At 44.9% G+C, this 16,241-nt stretch overlaps 1 protein-coding gene across 9 annotated transcripts in view; it reads left to right on the top strand.

Annotated features, from left to right (window-relative positions):
* dyrk1b (dual-specificity tyrosine-(Y)-phosphorylation regulated kinase 1B) overlaps positions 1–16,241 on the top strand; it is a 45,409-nt gene that overhangs the window by 12,918 nt on the left and 16,250 nt on the right. For 7 of the 9 annotated variants that reach the window (XM_076280723.1, XM_076280721.1, XM_076280722.1 and 4 more), the window contains exon 1: positions 6,456–7,052. The exons of the other annotated variants lie outside the window; for them this stretch is intronic. In XM_076280723.1, coding sequence (XP_076136838.1) covers positions 6,911–7,052 — 142 coding nt within the window. In that variant the 5' untranslated portion in view covers positions 6,456–6,910. Of the gene's footprint in view, positions 1–6,455; positions 7,053–16,241 lie in introns of those variants that run through there. 9 annotated transcript variants of the gene reach the window in all.

Below are 16,241 nucleotides of genomic sequence, written 5' to 3'. Positions count from 1 at the left end.
ACACGTGTGTTTGCATGCATGCGAGCGAATGCGCGCAAGAGTAAGGTGTCTGAGGAGGGACGTAAGTAATCAGGTGTCACTTTGTCACTTTGCAGTACCAATTTGTCAGGTACTGTGAGGATGCCAACAGACCCCTCTCACTGACATTCTGTCTGTCTCTTGTGTCTCCTAGCAAAGATGTGTACTTTTCAGGTGAAAGGTCACATGGAGGGGGAGGAGGATGAGGAGGGAGAGCCTCATCAGGGATTAACAGTGGGGATTCTCCTGTGTCTCTCTCCATGAAAGGGTCAGGCATAAGCACGCTGGCACGTGTGGGCTGATGCGCAAGCTCTTTCTCTTGCAAGTGTGTGCGCGTGCACACACATATTCACACACACTTATGCACACACACACAGGCACGCGCACACATGCACGCACACACATAAGATATAAGACTTAGAAAATGCAGTCACTTACTATTGCATTTAATGGGACATAAAGATTTCAGTGTTTTTGATCCAGTGAAGCTTGCGATGAATGTTAATCTGTGGTGTGATTTGTGGTGGAGGCCCTGGTAGTAGCTTGCCTCAGTGAGCTGTTTTTTATATTGCTGCAATTGAAGGATTTGCATAACATTTTGAATTAAACTTGACTTAAATCAGAGTACAGCACTTTACTCTCCTGCCCCCTTCATTATAACTGAGAAGTTTGTGAGCGTCTGTACAGACACTTTTACAAAACTTTTGCAACAAACACTTTAGTAAACATAGTCTCTCATAAACATGCTGAAAAGGGAGGTCCATTTATAACTGGCACCTTTGAACAATCCATATGCATGTTTCTCATTGGGTGGTGGATCGTTTAACCAGTCAAGTGCCCGTTTGTGTGTGCCATTGACATGTCCGGCACGTTAGGGCCCCTGAAGGTTTATTTCCGCTGTCTTTTCTTGGGACACCCATGCAGCCTATTCTTGGATGAAACCTCAAACGTCAGGTTAAACTTGACTCGACCAGCACTTGGGTTTCTTGGCAGAACTTCCACGGCACTAGCAACATTGGGCCATTTTTGTCACATGTAACTTTAAACTTTGTCAGACAATATATAGCCTCTGCTGAGAAATACAACTGGTCTTTTCTGGGTGGCACATGGTTTGTTGGTGTGGCTCCTGAAGTGTGTTATATAGCATGTGTTTAGTACACTCTCTTTCTGTTGATTGTTGAGTTGAAGTTTTTGGAATATTTAATAAGCATTAGCCCCAGGAGCTACTGGGTTAAACGATTGAATATAGTGCAATTGTCTTTTAAAGTTATGGAGATTGGCTTTACATTATTTTTCACATTGGGAATCATACTTTTTGTTTATAATTTAAAAGGTTAAATTCAGTGCTGTCTTTCTTGAATGCCCATTCTCTCCTATTTTGGGCTGTTACCAAGTGAGACATAGAAAATTAACTAGTCCCCTGCTGACAGTGTTGAGAAGTATATGTTTGGGGAAAACTTGACCTTTTGCTGAACTGTCCACCTGTTTGCTAACTTAAGTTCATGTTCTGCATGTGGTCAGCCCACACCTGATCAACCAGTGAAGAATGAGTTGGTGGGGAAATAACAGTTTACTTGTCTATTTTTGAGATCAGGGGGTCAAAGCACACCATGTAACCTTATATAGTTGTAAAGATGTGACTCTTGGTGAACAGGAGGTGTTCCGGCACAGAACGGTTAGCTATGCTATATATTTGGACGTTCTGCCTGTAGATAAGGAGGCTGAAAATACAGCAGAGGAAAGCATATGATTTGCTCTCAATAAACCCGGTGCATGATCTGCTTTTAGGGCGGAAATCATGCTCCTCTCCTTGCATACATTTGGACAAATGAAGAGATATCTAGCTCCACAGTGTTCACTTAAAAAAAATCCAGTTTTTGCAGAGCTGAAACACAACCCCGGCAACCTCCCCGCAGTGTAATTGTAATTCGCTGCTGTGTTACCCCGCCATTCCTTTTGCGCTCGCTAGCTTCTTCAGTGGAGTTCGACTACCGTATCTTCCCACTGCATCATGTTTACCTAGCAACACGCATCACCCGCTGCCGGCCCTCCCATTGGTCATTTCAAAACGCACCCGGGACCAATGGCAGGGCTGTTACCATGGTACAGTGTGTAGTTGCCGGGTGGAATTTTGCTGCAAGGCACGTGAGTCCCGGAATCTTCGCCTTGCGTTTTTAATCTCGGGTGTCTGGGAGCTTTGCGAACGTGATTTATTGGAACCGAGTCACATTCCCTCTCGAGAGTCAGTTCACATATACATTTAAACATTTATCTGTACATTTGTATGTATAAAATGAAAATAATGCAAAGACTTTCGAGCTGCAATACCGCTGTGAATGGAATGCGCGCTGTGTATGCTTGTGAGGGGTAGAACTTTAAAATGTTAAACAAGGTAGTTTGAATTAAACCAAATTAACATAATTATTCCATTTTTTGTGCATTAACAAGTGCTCGTCTTCAAGTATGTGTATTTTAAATACAATGCGAAGGCCTATAGATGATAATTTAGAAACTCAGTAATTAAAGAAAGATTTTTTTAAATGTAATTGTCCTCCTTGGGGGTTAGAGGTGGGTGTGATTTTGTATATCAGTGTTACATGAATGTTTCATTTGTTTCCGATACTCTTCCTGAAGCCCATGTACTGCGATTCGGGTGTGACCATCCCCCTTCTCACTAAACTTCTCTAATCATTGTAGAATGAACTTTGACCTATAAAGCACATAAATGCGTCAGACGGGTTTAATGTGTAAGGTTTCTGGACATATTTCGTAACGACAACGTCGTTGTCCATCAAACAGCCTATACAAGAGGTAGAACCTATTTTTTTGTTGTTGTTTTTTCTCTCTCTGGGGGGGACACACGCACAAATTGGCTACCGTGAAAGAATGACGCCATGGTTAACCTCGTTTTGTGCCTCTCCTCCCATTGCTCAAGTTGCTACACTTCTTAAGACTACAATATACACTTATGAACTCGCAATTTCATAGGAGCAGGAATTGCTGCTGCTGCTGCTCCACACACAACACGAATTATTCTCGGACATTCCTAAAAGACCAGTGCCAGGTTATTACAGCATTACTTAACTGTCCGTGCTGTTCAAACAACGTGAGAAACTGAGATGTTAAAGTTGAAAAGTGATATAAACTTATTGTTTTGTTACGGTCTTGCTAATGTATTGCTGTATCACAGTTCACTCCAGGGGGTGTTATGATGTAATACATTTCTGGGGTAATACAACTGCTGTTTATTAACGCTTCAGATGAATTGCCTTAACAACAGGTCTTGAGTATTGCAAATGCATAGCCAAAGTCCACTAGATTGACCTCTGGTTTTGGTCGGTTGCATAGAACATTTGCATGTGACCCTTAGGATGCAGTCAGTCCATAGAGGCCATCAAAAATAGGGGAGCTGTGTAGACGGCATTCCTTTCCTTTGCGTGCATATGTACAGTATGTAGACTTTTGTTTTTTGCAATATTGGAAGTTTGGTACAACACAGATAGTGTCAAGTGCTCGTTCTGTAATTTTCTGTAATATATCGATGCCGTGGAATTATCTAAGATTTAGTTTGAAGTCAATACTTTGTCTAAACTAAGTTGGCAGTGTAAAGTTTCAGTGGAATATCCGGTGACCGAGTCTGTATTGCAGAACAAACGTTCTTTTGATAAGGGTATGCCCTCCCCTGCATTTGTATATTTTTATTTATTTATTTGCTTCCGTTGTTGTTTTATCCCCTCCCCTATCAATCTACCTGAAGTCTTTTGCCATTTCCGCGTGCACATCATTCTGCCTCCGCGCAGCGTTCGGAGACAACAAGGAGCTAGGGGGACAGGGCAGCCGCTTCATCTTTCTCCGCCTACATACCGCGCTTGACCAATTGAAGCAGTGGAGAGGACCTCTTCTGACCAATAGCGCACAAGCTGCCGTGGCGTCGGATAGCAACAGAGCCTACGAACGCGCACTAGGGGGTGGAGAATGAGATGTCTGTGAACGCGCTTTTGGGTTGGGGGGAGGGAGTAGGAGAAGGAGAACTCCACGAATAGGAAGGTCTGTGTGCGCGCTTTAGCACAGAAAAGTTGAAATAAGTTGAAACTTTAAGGGCACTTCATAATCAAACACACACTTTAGAAATAACTAACCTGTATAGATCCATGCACAGAGAATTCGGATATACACTTGTGATTTTCCCCCAAACAGTTATTTATAAGTAATTAGGTAACACAAGACATACACACTTAGTTTTAATCGGGATTTCTAATATGAAGAACATATGACCGAGGTGAGACATGGAGTCCTTAACAGCTGAGTGTGGAAACATTATATAGCTCCCCAAACAAATTGCATTATTGTCAAAATTGCGTTGTTTATTGGATCTTTTCTCTTATTCACTTATGTGCATTTAAGCGTGGGCACTTAACTGTTAGTCGTTTTCTGTCTATATATATGTACAGTATATGTATCTGCGAAGTAACTATAAATGGAGAGGACCGGCTTGGTGGCGCAACTACGTAGGGTAGGGGGAAGTCAAAATATGTGCGGGTTGAATTGATCAAGCACTTGTGTCTCGCATATATAACAATTGGACTAATGTGTTTTGATAAAAGTGTGCGTCATCTTCCCTATAGCTGTTCCATGACTCTCCCAGTAGATCCGCTTCTTTGGGTGCTAAAACATTTATGCGCGAAGAGCTGCGTCAACCGAGCTCCTGTCAGGAGCATATCTCAGATGTCCCCCTTTCCACCCCCACCCCCCCGCGCTTCAATAGCTGTTGGAACAATCCTCATTGCAGGGTGTGGATCTGGAGCCGGACAGAGAGGCTAGTCAACAGGGAGTAATAACGGGAAAGGGGCGAATATGACTTAAACCCGCTCGAGTCGGAAATAATTTCGGAGGACAAAATTCTTGCGGAAGATTCATAAGAGTGAAATCCGAAAACCAGGGGGACAGTAGCGCTCGCGAACTCAAGTAGACACGCAGGAGGAGAGCGAGTGCCAACTGAGTCCTACGCGGAAGCTTCAGACAAGCAGACAGGATGGAAGTAATAACACAGGAAAAGATCTTTGTAGTTTTTGTTGATCTCGACATTAAGTAGCTGGGAACCTTGAAGAAAATTTCCGGCACAAATCTGACTACGCAAGATTACCCTAAAACGCTTGTATTGTAATAACTCTCGCCACTCGTGTTGTTGTTGGGGAATGCATTGACGGAAAAAGGACAGTTACTTGCATTGTTGTTGTGAAGTGAGCTGTCATTACTTTCTCGCTAAAGGAAACCTTCGGACCCGTGGACCGCTTGGATTTCCCATAATATTCAAGACCACCGCGTCTACAAAATAAAGCTTTTGGTAAAGCTGAAACAACAGGGTTTTTTTTAATTGTTTTGAGGACCTGTTACGAAGAAAACAAACGGAGGCTTTGATTGTGAGCCTCGTCTTCAGGAATTGTCTTCGTATGTATCGCTGAGACTCTGGGAAAGCTCTCACGAAAGACATCAAGGATTTTTTGAAAGCAGTCGTTAAATGTTGTGCCTGTGACATCGGTTGCACCTCCGCACTTTGCTTCGTTTCGTTACTTTGTGTGTTCTTTGCATGCACGTGTTTGTTTCCTCTTCCTTCAGCATTATTCACAAGCTTTATGCTGTTTTGAGCCTCGTGCCCCATTTCACCCCCCTCCCTCGACCTGCCAGCACATAAGGTCATCATTTGACATCTGCGGACTTTGCTAGCGTTAGTTCCGTGTAAGGGGGAAGGGTGCATTTTTTTGCTGTCTGGCGGAGAAGACTGATCAACGTTAAGTTTACTTATACATATTCCACATTATTTTGATATCTGTTTTTTTTTTTCTGGAATCAAGCTTCCCCCCCTAGAATTGTATTCTCTGACTAGGATTAACCAACTGGGATTCCTGGTGAAGGAGAGGAAATTAGCCAATGTTTTACGTTTGTTGTCACCTACCTGCTTCATAGTGACTGATTAGTTCACTGTAGGTAACCTAGACGGAATATAAGAAGCCACTGCTATTTTTAGTGAGAGTGATGGGGTAAATGGTGTTGGAAATTGAGACCCCCCACCCCCTACCCCCAGCCTACCAACACTTCCAGGTTTAGCTCTGGTTCCCTTGTCAGCTGGCGAATCATCCTGACTGGAAAATTTAAGTGTGGGTCCTGGCCCAGCAAGGTTTTACCTACCATTGATTTTTTTTTTAAATCTTGAACTGCAGACAAACTTTTTTCCAATTCTAATGGGACTTGTGAAACATCTGTAGCTGTGAAGTAGACATTTTGTAACCAAATAATATCAACATAGAGCAGAGAAAACTATACATATATATCTACAAATATAAATATATATCTATATAGAAAGAGCAGAGATACATATATATATATATATATATATATGTGTGTGTGTATATATATATATATATATATATATATAAATTATATAGCAAATACATAGTTTAAGTAAATATATTTTTACGTCTAAAGTGAGCATTGTTGCCTGAAACCCAAGTCATTGCCTTAGAGAAACATAGTAATAAAGGGAATAGTAATGACAGAAGTGAATCTGTTTGGAAACAAGTTAATGGTGCCTTTTCGTTCATCAGCTCCTTCTGTCTTTGTCGCTTCAGGATTTCATTAGTAATTGAAGAATATTTTGTGGTAAACCCAAGTCAGATCCTTATGTATACCTGCCTTTTACGGTTCACACTTGAGTTTTATTGCTGTTGGATGTACAGTGCTGGATCGAAGAACGTCTGAAGATTTATTTGGCAAGGATTACTTGATACTTGACGTGTCCACAACTCTCTCCAAAGTAATTTATCGGGATCCACACACCGATAAACTTGATTGACTCGATTCCTGGGATACTACAGCCCCCACGTAAGCGTTTCCGATGGTGATCACTTCGTCAGTTGAGGAGAAGCCGCAGCCTTCTAACAGAATGGTCGCAAACTTGCCGACTGAATCCTGGATTGGCAACCCAGATCAGAGTCGCTACATACCCCAGTCACACCTGCTACGGAAGCCGACAAGAAGTTAGTGCTATCTCTGTTTCTCTGTCCCTGCATGCATCGTAAACAAAGCACACACACTCACACAAGCACATCTACAATGCCGTTAAATGTAATGGAGCTATAAGATCTCAGTCTTGATTACATAATCTGCAAGTTTGTGTGCTCTTCTGCTCTTCTTGACGGAGGAGACAGTGGGTTTCCCAATAACAACCTGTCCCCCCCCTCCTCCTACTTGTGCACCTGTTGAGTGTGAGGATGAATGGTACTGGGATGTGTTATGCATGTTATGCGGACAGGGTGTTGTTGAGCCACCGATTTTACAATCCCACGGTGTGGTACTAAACAAAATAACTTATTTTAATTCAAGATTATTGATCCCTTTTTGGGATTTTCTTGTTTTTACTGACTCTATTAAGGTAGTATTTACCGTGTCAGGAAGAGATTGCAGTCTAAACTTTATTTCTGCTAGCTGTTGCTTGTTTTGATACAACTCTGCTTCATATTTGAATGATGTTCTGGATAGTTGAGATGTAAGCTTAACTTTCTTCAGGTAAAAGCACTAGTGCTGTCTGACTTCATAGGATGTTCGTTTGCATTTCCATTTTAATGTATGTTGCCTGTACTTAAGTGGTGATGTCACAGCTCATTCTCTCCCGAACCAACAAACAACATCAAAAGCGTGTGCTGTCATAGTTACAGAAAAAAAAACAGTATTACAGTAGTGATGTCACCACGAGGGAGAGAAGAGGCGGACGAATGAATCGGGGAAGACCTACAATAATTTTGCTTACGTTTTATCTGAGGTGAAAGTGCAGGCAAAGGGGTTGTCGGTAAAAAAAAACATTGCTAGTATTACACGTTTTCATCAGAAACTATTTGTTGGGTTAATTTTTAACTAAATCTGTCACTTGGATGCACAGAAGGAGAAGTTGTGCTGTTTTGAAAATGATTGCAAGGGCGGTTGAGTCTGTAGTCTTGTGTCTTAGTGTAGAGGAAGTGATAAGTAAACCATTTATCAAAGCCTTTTTAGTAACCTGTATGGCATTTTTTTTGCTGTTTAGACACCTGAAGCACCTCTGGTGTTATGGCAGTCCAGGTGGTCTCTCATATAAAGGTTTAGCACACCCCAGAGGCGCTTCCATGCACACTTTGGACATCTATTGTGAATTCTCTCATATGGCTTAAGAGACCACCGTCAGGTACCGCTCCCTTTCCCACCATTGTCCCGACAACCATTTGCTGCAAACAATTGTGGGAATAAAGACATCCGTGCACAACTAAGTGGTTCTAGGACTCGTCTCATGCATATCTCGTATGCTTATACGTGCATGGTGCTGTTGCTATGGAATATGAGCAAGGTTTGGTCTATGAGGATGCACCGCAGGTCATAGTTGCCACAATGCAGCAAGCAGCCACACAGAACAGTGTGTTCCTATGAAATTCCAGCACATTACAGATGAGGGTAAATTGAACTGATTTACTTGAAGAGACTGGATTTTTCTTTTAGAAAGCAGAAGTCTTTCAGAAGACTTATCAAATTTCTGCAGAAGGGTATCAAATTTATGTTATGCAATCGCTGCATAGTGGGTATCAAGTAAGAATTAAGAAACAAAATATGACGGCTTAACTTCAAAAAAACATTTTTACTATTTTTTTAGAAATATTTGGAAAAAAAATGTGAAAAAATATTTTTCAGTTTTGATGTGAAACTTAACAAGCAAAATTGAATTGTAACAATGTTTTGGATAGGTGAAAGACTAGTTGTTCTCGCATGAACACCAAATTGTGTTCCCTTTTCAGTTATTACTTAGCTTGTTTTGGAAAGGAGTTAATTCTCGTTCTGTCCAAGCATTGAATTAAAGGATTCAATTATCCGTCAATTGCTAAGCTGCTTAATGCAGTTAAGATATAATTGCTTAATTGGCCCATTACAAGAAAGTTTCCAAACAAGCAATTTATTGCTTCTGTAGATTGGCATTATCAGTACTACTACAACAGAATGGGAAAACTTCAACAGGTGTTATAACTCCTGAACCCCAGGAGTCAAACGATTGAAAATCCCTGGATCAATCAATCCATACAAGAGTGTGAAGAATGAAATATGTTTACTGATGTCACTACCACTAAATAGGCATCACAATTTTCTTTCTAAGGGCTCAAACTAACCTGTGCCTCAGGTTTGTGGACACCTGTTGATTTGGTCAGGACCTTCCTGTCTGAGGGTGGTTAAGACTTAGATGAGTACTGGGTACCACATCCTGTGACTGGGGCAGCCACCCAACATGCCCGCTCCTTCTCCCTCAACCAATGTAAGCTTTAAATTGGATTGTGGAAGGTTCCGCCCTGCTTACAGCCCAACCTCTCTTGCCCTCCACTCTGGCCAGCTCTCATCAAGGATACAAGATCTGGGTCACTTCACAAAATGAAAAAAAAAAAAGTACAGATATGAAAAATCATCGGCACTATTTTGAGTTGTCGTTCAGGAATACAGCTGAAAGGCCAGATACTTTGCTTTTGTGGAGACAAAGCTTTTTTTTTAGGTGACCTCCACTGATGACAATGTTTCAGTTTTAGTTTGGCCCTAAGGAGACTGTACCGGAGTAGTAAGGCTCTCACTATTGACCCTGTGTGTTATGCAAGAATTACACCTTTTCTGAAAACGACAACCCCTAATTTTTGTAGCTAATACCCAACTCAGGCCAAGCTGATACCCAACGCAGCCCAGGACATCTGGTTGAGCAGGCCCTGGTCACATCCCTTTCCAGTTGAAGCAGTTTAGGTGTGAATCAAAGCATTCATTCAGTAATAGGTCCAGGACCTGGGGTTCACGAGGCAGGGTGCCTGATGAGGCTAGCAAGGTGGCTGGGTGCAAGGCATTCTCATACCTGGATAACTGGGTAGCTTTCCAGCTATTTTCCTCATTCATTATTAAATTAGGTTATTTATATCCGTGTCGCCAACCAACTCTTTTTCCCGCTGTCTATTTTCGTCATCTCAGCGAGGTCGCTCTGGCGGAGCAATGTGGACATAGCTGGGTTTTGGAGGCCTGAGTTACTGTCTTAAAGATAAATATACCCCCAGAGTGAAAGGCACTATGCAAGTTATGAACCTAGGGCACAACGTGTTACCCTGCACCCCCCCCCCATTCTCCCCTCTCTCTCCTCATCTCTCTCTCTTTTTCTCTGTTTGTCCCTCTCCTTCTCATTCTCTCTGTTCAACTATGTCAAATTTCTGAAGTTGATTGAAAGCATCCCTTTGGAAAAAAAAGATACAATATTCTGTATAAGTGTTTTAAAAGAGTGCAGCAACAAAACAAAAAACAGTAAAAAAAAACAGTAAAAGATGTGTTTCCTGTGATGTTAGTGGAGTTTGGACCTTGCGGGGGAGACATTTGTTGGGTGCACCCCACACTCCCACACAAACAGATAGCACAGACACAAGCACACTTTCTGAACTTTGCTCCTCTCCCTCCCCCTTCCTTTGAAGTTGTTTGTTTCCTGCGCCAATTTATAGTCTAGAGTTGAAACATGGTAAGTTTCTTGTGTGAGTTATACGATTTCAGTTGCATCATGTATGTGAATGTTTGATCCTCAGGTTTTGGTCAAGAAAACATATGAGCATTCATCTCTGCAGGATACTTTGGAAGGTGATATTTCATATAATGTGGATTCGCCTACTGGTGCCACTTGTTGGATGACTGTGACGGAGGGTGTATTTTGACCTCTGTCCTCTGGTTAGATCGGGACATTGTCCAAGGGGTGAATGAGTCCAACAGGACACCCAATCTTTGGTCGAACTCACGTAACCGTAGCTGAGAAAAAAGCGCACACACTTGAGTCTCTACAAGATGGGGTGCTACAGCCATCCCCGTGCTGCCAGTTCCTGTGAACAACACCCCCCCCCCCCTTCCCCGGTCAATCTCTGGGACTCTCAAACGGTTTGGGCCGAAACATTTTGTTCGCCAGTGGAGTGCAAGTGGGTGAACCTGCGTGAACATAGGGCTAGTCCAGGCTCTAGCTGTCCTACATCTCTTGGCAGACATACAATTCCCCAGCAGTACCCCTCCCTGCACCGTTACCCCACCCCCCCATCCCTCCCCAGCGTGTATTGCTCACTGTATCCACGCTGACACAGCCAGTTCCATCACGGAAAGCGCATTAAACATTTAGCAACTCTACCTTTTCGCTCTCTCTCTCTCTCTCTCTCTCTCTCTACCTCTTGTCTGTTTACTTGTTCTCACATAATCTGTCTCTGTCTCTCTCTTTTGTCTCTTCCCCTTCTCTCTCTCCTCAACACATCATCTCTCTCTCTCTCTCTCATTTCTTTTTCTGCCCTCTGTTGCTGAGGAGTCAGGAAGTAGGAAGTAAACCCTAAAGTTAAGTTTATATCAATTGCCTGCATCATACCACCTCTACTGGCTCACCTCAGAGCAGGACTTTGACAGAAGAGACCGTGGGCGCGAGAGGAGGCTGTTGTGGGGGTGTGTGCTTGACGTTGGTGGCCTTCCACCCTTTAGGCGTGGGATGAGCAGAGCACATAAGCTCTTTTTGATACCTTACCTTCTTTAAACTGTTCACTACATGTGCGTAGCAGCAGAAGTAGCCTAAGGAGTGGCAGACAGAGAGATGGTGGACAGTATGGGTGTGCCTGGGTATAAAAAAAGTTAACTAAACAAACGGTTAAGTTTGGGCGAATTAACCACGAAATACTACTAATAGTTTTGAAAGTCGATCCCGCAGTTACTCGTTTTCTTTATTTTAGCTGCTCTGGGTTCTAACGGTTTGGAGAGGGACCCTGATGCTTCGCCTTCAGCATCGGAAGGAAGCTCACACTCGGTTAAATAAATGTCTCTTGAAGTCGTCCAAATGTCCACCCGCTTTGCAGTGGTTATGTCACCTGGATTGTGTGCCCCAAGTGTTCCTAGTTTAACCAAACAGTTTGTTTTAGTTCACCCCCTTCCCTCAATCTTGTTGGTACCCCTCCTGTCTTAGCCTTTTGATTTTGACTGGGGTTGGGTTGTATTTTATTTTATGTCTGACTCTTGTGTGAGCAATTTACCAGTGTCACTGTTTGAGCTGCCCACCCAGATGGTTCTTTATTAATAGCGAAGGGTCTGACTCAGCTTGGGGTTGAGGGGTGGACGGTGGTGGTGGTGGGGGGGGGGGACCATCTAAAGTTCGACAGGACTGAAAGGGAACAGGGATCAGAATGGAATGGGGTTATCACGTACTGGGTAGGCAGGCAGATGTCAGACAGAACAGAAGCCACGTCTTTGTGAGCTGGTGAGAGGGAGAGAAGAGCGAGAGAGAGCGAGAGAAAATGAAAAAAAAAAAAAACTTCAGTGACTCAAACTCTGGATTCCTGTATTCCTAAAGCTGCAAGCTCATTGGTGGTTATTCCAGTGCTCTGGATTCCTATTGGATGAGAGAAGGGGGCATGTGCTGCCTCTTGAGTTGCTAGTTGCTAGTTCAAACTCTGAGGATGGAGAGCTCTCTGTAAACGGGTGCGTGTGTGAGCACGAGAGAGGGAGAGAGATAGAGAGGGAGGGAGGGAGGGAGAGAGCGGTTGGAGGCTGCAGCAGCACGAGCACTTTGAAACTTCATTTATCCTCCTATGAATAATCTTTCCTCCTCTTCCTCCTCCTCACTTCTGACTCAGGCAGAGACACACATGCAGGGTGTGAGGCAATGCACAACCACAAACAAGACACACACACACACACACACACACAGAGAGAGAGACACAAACACACACACTCACAGCAGCCAGACAGGCAGCATGTGGGTGGTCCAGAGGAAGTGGAATGAAAGCGCTCCGCCTTTGGGCGCCAGTGCAGGAGCCACGCCAGAGGAAGTGATGCAAAATCGCTACGGTTGCACACAAACCCCCTTTCCTGGGGAGTGGGGAGTGGGGGGGGGGGGGACAGGTACATTCCCCCACCGCCCTACCCCACCCTTCCATTGACTAGTGTACTGGTGTGTGGGAGACGGGGGGTCAGCGGGGTTGCTCAGATCGGGCTGCTGGGTGGTGCAGGACAGGAATGTCCTGGTGTGATATTTCAGGTGTTGGCCCAGACAGCTTCCATGGCTGCCAGGCTGCATGTGTCACAGTACCACCTTGGATAAAGCCCTCCAAAGCGAAGGTGCCTGATTGGCAGGCAGGTAGCAGGACGTGTGCCATGATTTAAGGATAGTCTGAAGGTCTGCGTGAGGAACGCCGTGCCACCGGTACCGCCGCTGGTCTGCTAACTGCCAGTGAAGGACAGAGAGGGGATTCTCCACAGATTGGAACCTCAGTTATTTATTGTGTGTTCCAGTTTCCGCTGACCCGCTCCTTGCACATACACAAGAATATGCGTATACACACACACACACACTTACAAACACACACGCACGTACTTACAAACACACACTCACACACACACACACACACACACACACACACACACACACTTACACTTACAAACACACACTCACATACACACGCGTACTCACAAACACACACACACACACACACACACACACACACACACACACACACACACTCACACACACACACTCACAGAGGCATACAGTACACAGTGGTGTGGTTGTCTCAGCTGTGCCTGTCTTTCAGTGTGGTGGGTTTTAGAGGGCAGAGCAGGAGTGTGACTGTTCCCCTGTGACCTGCACTCACTTAGACCAGACTGCAGACACCAGTCACTTTCTCATACACACACACACACACACACACACACACACACTTTATTTTCATTTACAAATGGGTTGTCCATATCTACATATATATTTGTATTGTACATGAAATCTCCCATGTACTCGTGTTAACAGCCAGTTATTCTGTGTTAATGTGTGCATTAACCTTCACCTTTGAGTGTGCCAGAACACATTGGAGTCGGATATGTTTCACAGACATTGGTGAGCTGTTTGACTTGGTTAGTGAGTTCACTCTGGATGGTGACTTTCCCATTGTGGACAAGAAAGTTGGAGCCTGTACTTGTTGGTGAGCTTGTTGCTGAAGCTGCTCCATGTTGTACTTTAGTTTACATATAAACATATTCAGCCTTGTGTAGGAGATAATGAGGTATCGGGGACACCTGAAGTGAGGTGTGCTATAGCTGGTTGGTGAATAATTACCCCCCCACCCCCCCACACACGCACACACATACACACACACACACACACACACACACATCTACACACATACACACACACACACCCCCACCTCTGTTTTTTTGCTCATTCTCTTCCTGACTACCACTCCTCCCACCCCTAGTTGTGTGTCCAACTTTGGCTCGGTGGCACCACTGTTCCCATTACCCTAACAGGGAATAAGATAGGGGTCGACACGGACATGAGCGGGTGGGCGGGAAGAAGCAGGTGGGGGGGTTCAGCTGTTCCATACCCGTCCAACCCCACCACCACCATCCTCACCTCCCCTCCCAACACCACTGCCATCCCCATCAGCACCCCTCCTGTTCCTTAGAGACAGGGAGTGGGCTGGTCTGTTGCCATGGTGACACCCTGATTGGCAGCTGGCAGCTGTATTTGGTCAGCTGTGGGGAGGGGGGGGGGGGTGCAGAAGTGGTGGAGGGGGGTATACCTCATGGTCTATGCGTGGTTAATTGCCCCAAATGATTGCCTCAGACACCACTTGATATATTTAACTACTGCGATTTGACACTTGCATAAGTGACAATAAATCCCGTGCAGGCACCTGTGTCTCTATAGATGAGCGTGTGCCCTTACCTATTATGTTTTATTAATACTCCCCCATTAGAGCCAACATTTATGTGAGTGCTTTGGCCAGATCACTGAGACTGAGAGAGAAAGAGGTAACAGGCAGAGGGAGGGAGGGAGGGAGGGTGAGAATAGCATTGTGGGAAGGGTTGCTGATACAGCACAAGCTACCAGGGTTTATTTATAGAGACCTCGCCGCCCAGCCCTTGGATACTGGCAGCCAATGAGCACATAGAGAAGGAGGGGGCCTCTGCCAATCAGAGCGGAGGAAGGGGGGTGTCACACTCAGGAAGTTCTCAATGTGTTCGCTTCAGCATTTAAAGGCACAGTGTGACATTTTCTCCTCTGCTACTCGGTGGCTCGTCCTCGAAACAATCGTCATGTCCCTCCCCAGACCGAACGAGGCCATGAGGGAGCGGGGGTGGGGTGGTGGTGGGGGACTTGCCTAATTAAAACAACGCAAAAGAATCTGGGCTAAATCAAAATCATCCACCGTCCTGGTTTTTTACCCGGAGCTGAGCAGCAAACAGTCTGCCGCTCCACTGGCCTGAGCAGCGCAGCAGCCTCCCTGTTGCTGGCCATTAGAAGAGGAAGGAGGAGAAGAAGAGGAAGGAGGAGAAGAAGAGGAAGGAGGAGAAGAAGAGGAAGGAGGAGAAGAAGAGGAAGGAGGAGAAGAAGGGAAAAAGAAAAAAGTCCCTTTCTTCCCCTTTTTCTGCAGTGAGCTCTTGTCTTAAAAATCTTTACAAAATCGGCATTAGCCAAAGCATTTTTTTTTTTTATTCAGCAAAGAGAAAGGGGGGGGGGGGGATAGAGAACGTTGTTGTATGCTATTGATTCAGCTCTCTGAGAGTGGAGCCAGGCCCTGGCTGCAGGTCTGTATGAGCTGAGACCAACAGTCTCAGAGGAATCACTCACATAACCCCCCCCCCACACACACACACACACACACGCACACACACACCTTCTCATGACCACCACCTCGACATCTCAAGCCTGAGGCCAGGCTTGGCCCTGCCCTGGGACTCCTCCTCATGGGCATGTGTCGGCGGTGCAGGGTCCGTCACTCCCTGGGATTGATGGCACTCAGATGTGTCGTTCTGCACTTTGTTTAAACTACGGCCATTGATCGGCCCGGGCTATTTGGAGTTGTAATGTGTCGTTGATAAATTTCACCCCCATCCGTCCCCGGCTGTCAGGCCGGCCTCGCTCTCGGGGATAAAAGCTTTTCCGCCCTGTGGAAATATCCCATCAATTTCCCATCCCTGTCTGATGCTCATATTCTCCGCTTCCGCACCCTTCCGCAAAAGGCCTGCTGCGTAATTACGGTAACCCCTCGGCACTAAAGACACACACACAGTGAGAGAGAGAGAGAGAGAGACAACCTGGCACATACTGAACACACACACCACCTCTGACGTTGCAACAGTTCATAAGACTGTTCCAGAAACGCCACCAAAAAAAAAGTTGAATCCCG

The sequence above is a fragment of the Alosa pseudoharengus genome, unplaced genomic scaffold (assembly GCF_046254945.1).
Source record: "Alosa pseudoharengus isolate Yale_2024_CS ecotype anadromous, Long Island Sound unplaced genomic scaffold, YU_APseudo_1.1 YU_APseudo_1.1_scf_12, whole genome shotgun sequence".
In the NCBI taxonomy this organism is placed as follows: Eukaryota; Metazoa; Chordata; class Actinopteri; order Clupeiformes; family Clupeidae; genus Alosa; species Alosa pseudoharengus.
The sequence above is the reverse complement of the archived record's forward strand: the minus strand, read 5'-3'. Positions and strand labels throughout refer to the sequence as shown.